Source organism: Buceros rhinoceros, unplaced genomic scaffold, assembly GCF_000710305.1.
Source record: "Buceros rhinoceros silvestris isolate BGI_N320 unplaced genomic scaffold, ASM71030v1 scaffold10353, whole genome shotgun sequence".
Classification (NCBI taxonomy): Eukaryota; Metazoa; Chordata; class Aves; order Bucerotiformes; family Bucerotidae; genus Buceros; species Buceros rhinoceros.
The window spans coordinates 86,587-96,236 of NW_010403082.1; the positions used below are offsets into that span (position 1 = coordinate 86,587).

Consider the following 9,650-nt stretch of genomic DNA (forward strand, 5'->3'; position numbering starts at 1 on the left):
GGCTTGGCAGGAATCCAGGAAGAGGGGGAATGGGGGAGAATGCTTTTGTACCCTTTTAAACAGGGAGAAGGCTACATCCCATCAGAATCAGTATGAAAACTCCTATCTGACCCAGAGTGTCTAGAGACAGGGAAATTTTAAACAATTAACAAGTGTAACAGAAATGTGTCGTAATTTACACCCATTGAAGTAGGAGAAATTCTGCCAAAGAAAGTCTCTGTAGCTACAGGATGGGAATCACCTGTCTCATCCTCCACAATCTAAACACGAGGGGTCTAGCTCCATAGTCACAAAAGAAATGGCCACCTCCACAGTGCAATTCATCCCATTCATGTTGGGCACAGGTCTTTAAAAAGGATGAATCATTCCCTGAAGATTCTTAATCCCTGCTCCCATCAGGGCACCCGGACAATTAGCATTTTAGACAGGTGGTACAGGCAAAATGAGTCTTGTTTGCTATGCTAAATTTCTTGTCTATGAGAACTGAGCACTGAGGAGGTCAATCTTCCCAAACCCAGCAGTCTGTGGGGCTTGATGCAAGGCGAGGGTGGCAAAACTCCCAGACTTGTGCTACACATGACGTAAGACTAAAGGTCTCTCACAAGGGTCCTCCCTAGCCACCAAATCTATACAAACAGGGATGAATTTTCACTGAGGCAACAGAGTTCTCCTTGGTAGAACCTGCTCAGGAGGAGAACCAGACTTCCCACCCTCTGCCTGCAGGGTGTCTAGCATCAAGATTCATGCTCCATTCAAAGTACATGAGGCAGATAATATATTCAAGGTGGGAAGGGTGCACTACTTGCAGCTTAAGTAGGCAACCACCCTGTTCTCTCCATGCCTTGGAGCTGCACTCATAGAAGCACCCCTTCAGGATGCAAATATACCCAGCTCATGTGGGTCATTTGCAGTGGGGCAGCCTATGGGTTAAGACTGCAGCAAGAAGCAAGACAGCTGTGCTGGGGACTGCTGCCTCCACACTCAACAGCCTGCTCTGCACCCACTCCTCTGGGCAAAGTATGCACCAGGCTCATTTAGAGATACATTACATTTAACTACACAGCTTGCCAGGGCAGAAGTGCTCAGGCAACCAGATGCTCTAAGCTGTGGGGAAACGGGCCATGCATGTGTCTGGTTTCCACAGTTTTTCTGACATTTCTGCTTTCCTAGAACTGGCAAGAGTTACCTGGGCATGTACCCAAGGCAAAGCAACGCCTACCTCGGAAGGCGTTCTTTAAAAATGTACTTGCCCGGTGCATGAGTGATGCAGCCCTTGTATGGGGCAATCCATGCGACATGTATTGCTTCCCACTGCCATTCTGCAGCTTCTGCCTTCTTGTCCTGTTTTCTGCACAGTTCACATGGCAGCAGCTCAGACCAGCCGCTGCATCTAAGTTCCCTGCTCCTTGCAGGCTGTACTGGGTGCCTGCAGGTTCAGCTAGACCGTGCTTCTACCTTAGAATTGAGCATTCAGGAGATGTCATGGGAATGGCATGAGATAGGAGCCCATCTGCAGCAGCCAGCTGCAGGGGCTGCAGAAAGACTGACATGCCATAAATCAGGAAGACAAACAACTAGTCAGAATATGCAGGGCCCAAGTGTCTGGAAGGCAGCTTCCAGCTCACAGCATGGCAAGCACAAAAGCTCATCCATTTGCACACAGCGTCTGTACCATACAGCATGCATCACTCCCACTGCACCCTGCTACGAAGGTTCTCCTCAGCTGTCGGGATTAGTCACAAAGACCCAGATTGACCCTTGCCAATTTTGAACCAAGTCACTTGAAGTGCCAGCTTAGAAGCACTGCTGCCCTCAACCCTTTCTTCTATCAAGAGAGATGAACCCAGGCCTGGTTGATGTACCCACAAACTGACACCTAAGCTGCAAGACAGGGACACGGATCACAGTGTATTACCCTAAGCTTCCCCCACTCACGTGCACAGTTCATGCACATGTTAACAGCCCACATTTTCTGGCTGGGTATGGTCCAGGTTAGGGAAATGAGCTGTAGCACAGGATACACTGTAGGAAGGTTAGAGGACTTCAGTGCAGCTACAGCATCACGTTAGCAACACTCAGAGCTCACCCTCTGTAGCTTGGAGAGTCTCGAGTTCATGGCTGTTGCACCCACATCCAGCTAGAGTGCAAACATAGGGCATTGAAAAACTCTTCTCCACAAATGCCATCTCACACTACAGAAACTAGGGGAGCTGCCGCTCATTTCCCATGCAGAAAGCTTTCTGAGAAAGAAATGCTCACAAATGTTTGTGCGGGGCAGTCCCACTCAGTGAAAAGTCTTGTCTCCAGAAGGAATCACTGCCTCTTCCCCACACAGCCCTTCCCCTAGAGCACCTAGCACATTATAGCTCACATTCCACAAGCAGCAGCAAGATCTGCCTCCATAACGCACAAAGCCAACAGCTGAGCCACAAAGAGGATCCACATCTTCTGTGGCCAGTGAACTACATCACCTGCCCTTTACCCCTTGGGAAATCCAGATCTTGTCTGGCCTTGGCAAAACCTAAAGAGCTGGTGACTACCAAATCATTTTGGAGAATTCACTCCCTTTTCCAAAGAAAAAACCTGGAAATGTGAGCATGAGTTTTACAAAATCACCACCTCCCTCAGCCAAAGCAATAAAACTGCTGAAGAATTTATCAGCTGGAAACCCTCACACAGCAAATGAGAAGGATTTACTCAAGGCTTCTAGAAATAGTTTGGATTAAAGAAAAACACTGCCAATTAAATTCAGGTTGGAGATGGACAGTAACTGTTCCCTAGGCTGAGCAACCTACTCCAGTCTTTGGTTCTGCTGCCATCTCCTGACCGAACTCTGTCTTCTGGAAATAGCCATTGCTATGCTGAAGTGCAAGACACCATCCATGGCAAGCTGCTGTCTCAGAGCTCCAGCATTTCTCAAAAAGGCAGAAATACTCATCATCATACGCTGTGAGTCACTTCTGCCAATGGCACAGTCTGCACTGCAATGGTCACAGAGAATGTGCATCAAGTTTAGGAGCAGTGAGGAGGCAAAGCATGGGCTCTGTTGGGCGCCCTGATCAAGGAAGCTATTGTACTGGCTCAAACGTCCTGACAGGGACAGAAAACTAGAGTTATTTCACATGCTTTATGCGGGTAATGTCTTCAATTTCCAATCACACGCAGAGTCCTCCCCTATATTGCAGGAAGCCAAGCTCAAGGACAACAGGCTCTCCTGCAAGCTCCCAGCCACAAACTGATGGTCCTCCAGCCAGCCAGCCAACTGTTAGTGGTGGAAGAAGCAGCTCTGGAAATCCCCTTGGCTCCTTCTGGCCCAGGCTCTGTCTTCCCCACTCACCTGCTCCTCAGGGTTCTCAAACGGAATCACCAGCACTACATCCCCAGCCTTCAGCTGCAGCTCATCACTGTCGGTGGCTGTGTAATCATGCATAGCCTGGACCTGTGGGGAGGCGAGAGGAGAGCTTGGGTGAGGCCAGCCTTCTCTCAGCGTTCTGTAACAGGTGACAAGGCTTTGTGCTTCATTGACTCACTGAATGATTCAGGTTGAAGGCACCTTTGGAGGCCATCTGATCCAACCTGCTGCTCGAGACAGGGCAAGCTTGGATCACAAATGCCACATCTATGGGAATAGCCACTTCCCTTGATCTAATGGCTACACGCTTGTTCATACAGCCTGGCATACATCTCGCCTGTGCCACAAGGGAACCCCAGTGCATCCCATTCAACTTGATATTATCAGCACCTCCCCCTCTGTCCTTAGGAGGGTTGAATTCCCATGGTATGGGCCTAAAAACCTCACAGGGGAGAAAGCCTGTATTCACTCAAATGGTGCCCTGTATTCTTTTTGCAGCCGGATTACAAGAGTATTAGAGATTGTAGCCTTCTGTCACACCAAGCAGAGAGAGGAAACATGGGGAAGAGAAGAGTATCAGTTTGGATCTTCAAGTGATTGTATCCTGCCATGTTTTCTCTTTGGTATTCAGCCTAATCTCTATCAACATCTGCACCACAGCTTTTCTACTTCAAACCACAGCTCTCCCCTTCAGGCACTACAGTCTATAACGATGCTTGTAACCAGTCGAAATGTAATGAGCCTCCTATTGTTCCTCAGGTAGAACTTCCAGGGAAAAAATAAAATTATGCATAGACATGACTAAAGCAGAAGAAAATTATTCCTGTAGCAGGAGATTGATGTTTCTCATTTGTAGGGCATGATGCATCTTGCTACCATATTCTATTATGCATATTAAATTTGTGGCTTATCCTGACCCAAAATCATTCCTTCCTCCACACCTTCAAAACAAGCTGCAAGTGATCCTTGGCATATTCAGAACACTCGCCAGACTTCCTTGTCTTCCCTATTCATCCTGGCTTTCTAACTTCCCCAAAACATAAAGTGCTCTGTCCCTAGTGGTGTTTCCAACTCTTCTTCATTTGCTACTTGCATCAAAGTTTAAGCTTTCCAGTTTGGAGCACAACTTCTTGTCTACTATCCCAAGTCTGTGACTGACACTACCACACCACCAAAGACAGAAATAACTGCAGCAGAGAGGAGGCATTTTGCTATACAGCACAGCCAGACGTTTAGACACTGAAGCTCTTACAAAGTCCTTTGAAGCATCTGGTACTACACAAAGCTGGGCTGCTGGAAAGGAAGGTCTGTCTCTCCTTCAACTCCTTTTCCCTCTCAATGTGGCGTACCCATGGCCATGCTGAGCAGAAGTAGTTCATTCATGGTAAGAAAAAAAAATTGCCAGGAACTCGGTGCCCTGTCACCAATACACTCACCTTGAACAGAAATCCTGGGGGCATGTCAGCTCTTTCAGATGAAGCACCTCCTTCCACAGTGCCATTGACCGTAGCAGGGAAAGTTTCCACAACAACAGCAGGCAGAGAGCTCTGGCAGGCAGCAGACACCAGGGAAGGAAAAAAAGCCATTGAGAAAAGAGAACCCAAAACTGCAGCTCCAAGTCCACCCTGGAGGATTCATATCCCAACCCTACCCATGGCTTCAGCGGGTTTTCCCAGCACATCGGTCAGTGACAAAACCCCAAAGGACAATAGAGGCAGCAGTGAGAAGGTAACCGATGTCTCCCTTTGCTTAAGGCTGCAGAAGGGCAGAAAGGATTTACAGTTTTTCTGGGACCATAATGTCTGGCACTTCCCATTCGCTGCAGTCTTGTCGAGCCCTCATGTAAGAGAGAGCTCAAATGCAACAGCCTAGAGGAACCAAGTGGCCATGAGATGGAACCTACCGCAGACCCCTAAAAAGGTGGCAATATTGGGGAAAAAAGAGGAACCCTGGATATTCAGGGGACAGCAGCAGAGCCCAGAAGACAGGGCAGGTAAAGTAAATGGTGAGCAAGCTGAAATCCAGCAGACAAAGCAAGCTCAGCACAGCATGGCCTTTGGGCTGGCTTCACAACATGGGTGAAGAGACAGTTCTTTTTATGGATCTTCCAGCAGAGCTCCTCCCAAAGAATTACACAGATTAAGTGCAACAGCTAAGTCTGGCCTCTGAATAAGAGGGCTGTAACTGCTAGGGTAGCAGGGGTGTGTTTTTCCAAGCAGCCACACACCTCTTTTCCCAGATCAGCCTCCCACATCTTCTGCATGACAAAGGGCTGCGATGGAGAAAAGGGACTGTTGTCCCTCGAGGTGCTTACCGATCCTGAATCGGCTTCAGTTTTAGATGCTTCAGCTCCAGCTGCTGCTTCTGATCCAGCTGCTTCAGCTCCTGCATGGGCTGCTTCTGCAGGCTGCAATACAAAAGTCACCCAGGTGAGAATTATGCTCAGTACCGCCACGTGTGTGCACAGAAAAGTGTAGCTCAGTCTGTCCAAGCGCTCTGTGCTGTTGACTGCTGCCATCTGCTGCCAAAGAGGTGAGAAACCTCAGGGTCTTGCTAAGTTTCTGCCTCCCTCTTCCTTTGCAATCCGGTGAAATCACAACAAAGCCTCCATTCCCTCACCCCAGCCACGCAGTGGGCAATACTCCAGAGGAAAACAATGAAATGCCAAAAATTCTGTGTGCCTTTTCACAATCTAAACCGCAGACCTACTTTACACATGCACAGTATCTATTATTACATATAGTTTGCCCACAGGTATGTGAATACGAGCCTGCTTGCATGCCAAGGGTCAAGGATCTCTCAGTGGGCTACTTCCAAGAATCGACAATCAAGGGATATTTCAGCCTTTGCACACTCCCTGAAGAACATGTGAAGAACACGGTAATAACATGTCCAGACTTGGAACTTAGTCTGGACCCAGCATCTACCTGACATTAGTACTGAATCAAATTGCACTGCTAACCTCCATCCCATTTGATTTTGGATAGGCCCAAAGAGTCATTCATTTGCATTCTGTTGTGAATATTCTACTACTAAGAATCTGCTATGAGTATTCCGCTTGGTGTGTGCACACACCCACACATTCGTGTGGGTGAAGAGGGGAGTTTCTAATGCACAAAAGCTACCAGCACCAGGGAGAAATACTCATCATCGCCTACAAATCGCTGCCTTGCAAAGACTGTCCTAGGAAGCCTAGAGACTAGAGCTTCTGTGCACAAAAAAAAGACCAGCCAAACACCTCTCACACACCTCCAGGAGCTCAAGGGCTTTTGTCCCTTGCCTGAAGCCAGGCTAACTCTGTTTTAACATAAAGTTAAGGATATTAATTTGCCCCACCCAGAAACTGCAGCGACAAGGAATTTAAGTGGGATCTGGTAGCTCCCATGCTGCCTATCAGCCCCTTGGGAGACTGGCTAGGCAGCACCTGGGAAGACTCCTGACAAGAATCTCAGGGGCCTAGTTTGCAGCCCGAACACCTTCTCGGTCACTCTATATCCATTTGTTCTCTGCACCAGATAGAACACACGCCTCTTCACAGAGCCTAACCAGATACCCTCTTTATACCTGCACAACTGAGACTGCTATACAGGGATTTCCCATTTTTAATACATGCGAATAAACAAGCTTTGCCTACAAGCCTCATACATTTGGTAAACACATGTACAACCATTCAAGGTAAGGCACTGTCCAGATTTCTTAATGTTGCAGTTCTCATAGTCCCAACCCTACAAAACCTCAGTGTAAAGCAACAACCATGGTATCCCGTACACCATACACCCTTCTGGCCACGCACTGGCACAATGTCCCAAGCGGTTTTCTAATAACAGCAGCAATAACAAAAAGCCATCACTTCACCTTCAGCTGCTCCAATGGCACCATTTAACACATGCTTTCCCCTCCTATGACATCCTTCCTCGTTCCTCCCCATCACCGCGTCCTCAGGCCTACGTTGCTAGAGGATATAAACAGCAGAGCCGTTCCCATCCTGCAGAGGATTCCCACAGCAGCTTTGGTAATGCTAACGTAAGTGTATGCATATGAAATGCTACAAAGGCTCCTTCTGTTTGATTATTCACCCTCAGGTTGCTTTTTATTTGGACTCAGTGAAACTGGAACTAGGACAGATGCCAGCCCAACTCCATCTGGCTGAGCATGGTTTTTATGTGGACAAGTGAAAAGGAGCTCAAGACGAGCTCCTTTCTCAAAAGGAGCTAATTTGCAAAACCAGTATTTAATAACCAGAGAAATTTAATATAAATTAATCCCCTGGGTTTCAAAGGGTGTTTTCATGTCAGCCCCTGATTTTTCTATTTTATGTACCTGTGGGCATCTCAAGGCCCATTAAAAGCATTTACAGTCATGGGAAGATGCTATTGGGAGACAAGGAAGAATTGCTCACTGCTGTTGCCAGGTTTGAAAGCTTTGTTTATTCCAACAGCAGCATCACACAAACCAAATGCAAGTTTCCTAGACTGCAGAACTAAGCAAGTTCTGCTGCATCCAAGTTTCTGTGCAGTTGCTAACCATATGGCATATGGGATTATGTAACCATGCAACAAGTCTCCCCGCATCAACAGAGAACAACAACATTAGCACAAAAACACTTCAGAAGACTTGAAGAGCAAGAGGAGGATTCCTCAGCTATACAAAGCTCTGCTCTTTAACTGTGTATGGTATGCCAAGGTGAGAGTTGGCATGGTGAGAACATCTCATCTAGTAGCATCCCCCAGATAATTAATTGTCTTTTGGGTGAAATCAGTTTCCAGGATGGGAGAAACAGCCCTGAACACTTTTTACGGCCCAGACTGTACACACAGCTCAGATACAGTCATACCCCACTCCTGCCCATCCACTTGAAAGACTCGAGATCTTTCCTTGTGAAAACACAGACTTCTTTCCTTTCTTACTAAGACAGATTGACGATGCACATACAGGGGAATGACAGATGGCTGATAAAACACACAGGGAAAACATCTTTCTCAATATGACCCAAGCTCATGTGAAGGAGAGCACTGGCCACAGGGAGTCCTTGGGTCAGGCTCTCAACAAGGGTTAAGTCATGTCCTCGCACATACCGACTCTAGGTGGTGATCAGGCCCTTGAGAATGCAAAGGTTGGAAGGACTGATTCCCCAGCATAAGCCAAGGACATGTGCTTACATCTACACAACGGGATATAGCCAGCTCAAGCAGCAGGCTGAGTACCCAGACCAAGCGTTTTCTGTCCACGCTTCTGGCTGTTTGTCCAGTGGGGCTCAAAAGTAGCTGTGCTTTAAGTATCTCCCAATGGGCTAATCTGCAGCAAACTGAGACGTTCCCAGGCCCAATATATCTAAAGGGCCTAAAAAAGTGTCCGCCTTTGGTTCAGATGCAAAGCATGTGTAGGGTCTCCCTTGTCAGCAAGCTCCACAGCTGAGGTTGAGGCAGATACTCGGTAAGTCCTGCACCTAACTTTCAGTGTCGACGCAGGCTAAACTATTTCACATCAGCCTTTTTACCAGTGATCGTCAGTGGACAGCAGACACCACAGATGACTCCAAACATGTACGTGGACCCAATGGCACAGGCAGCCAGGACATTTATGCATCGCACACAACATGATATACATAGTTTAGGAAATAGTGCAGAGTGGAGGGTGAAGATGATGCCACAGTGGGATTAAGTTAGAGGAGAACATTACAACATCATGCCATTGGAAAGATGAGTGAGTTTGAAGGAAAGGCAATGAAGATTGTGCGCTGGTGGAGACATAAGTTTCACAGTGCCAGTCGTGACTTGCAAACATCTGGCTGCCACTGGAGCCTTTGCAGAAGGTACAAAAGTGGACTCAGCAGCACATGGAGCAACTTTGGTTTGGGGTGTGCAGAAAGGAAAAGCAGCGAGGAAAAGGAGACAGGTATGTGGACAGAGATGGCAAGGACACATGCACAGTACCTGGTGAGAGATGAAAGCCGTATGAAGTTCTTACCTCCCATAAATCCCAAGGTAAAGACTAAGCATGTCAAAGAGCAACAGAAATAAAACATGTTTATACGTGATTATTTCAGTGAGTACAAACATTACAGATGCTGATCAGACTGAAGCAGACATACATATTACACAGCACTAATCTTTGCATGTTTCAAAAATATTTTTTAGTACCTGAATTTATAACCCCCTCCCTACTCCATATTCAAATTTCAGTATCAAGGCATTTGAGTAAGGGTGTTTTCTTCCTCTGGTATGAAGGGAGACAGCTAAGCCACATTCAGTTATCAGTGGCAGACAACATAGGCAGATATCGTGCACCCCACCCCCCC

General features: G+C 47.3%; 1 protein-coding gene across 1 annotated transcript in view; it reads right to left on the reverse strand.

Moving 5' to 3' along the window:
• The window catches only part of BIN1 (bridging integrator 1), a gene marked incomplete at its 5' end in the record, with an annotated part of 53,791 nt that overhangs the window by 1,143 nt on the left and 42,998 nt on the right, over positions 1-9,650 (reverse strand). Inside the window, 4 exons of the mRNA XM_010132868.1 lie at positions 3,338-3,439; positions 4,789-4,899; positions 5,667-5,759; positions 9,320-9,343. Of these exons, the coding sequence (XP_010131170.1) occupies positions 3,338-3,439; positions 4,789-4,899; positions 5,667-5,759; positions 9,320-9,343 (330 nt within the window). The remainder of the gene's footprint in view (positions 1-3,337; positions 3,440-4,788; positions 4,900-5,666; positions 5,760-9,319; positions 9,344-9,650) is intronic.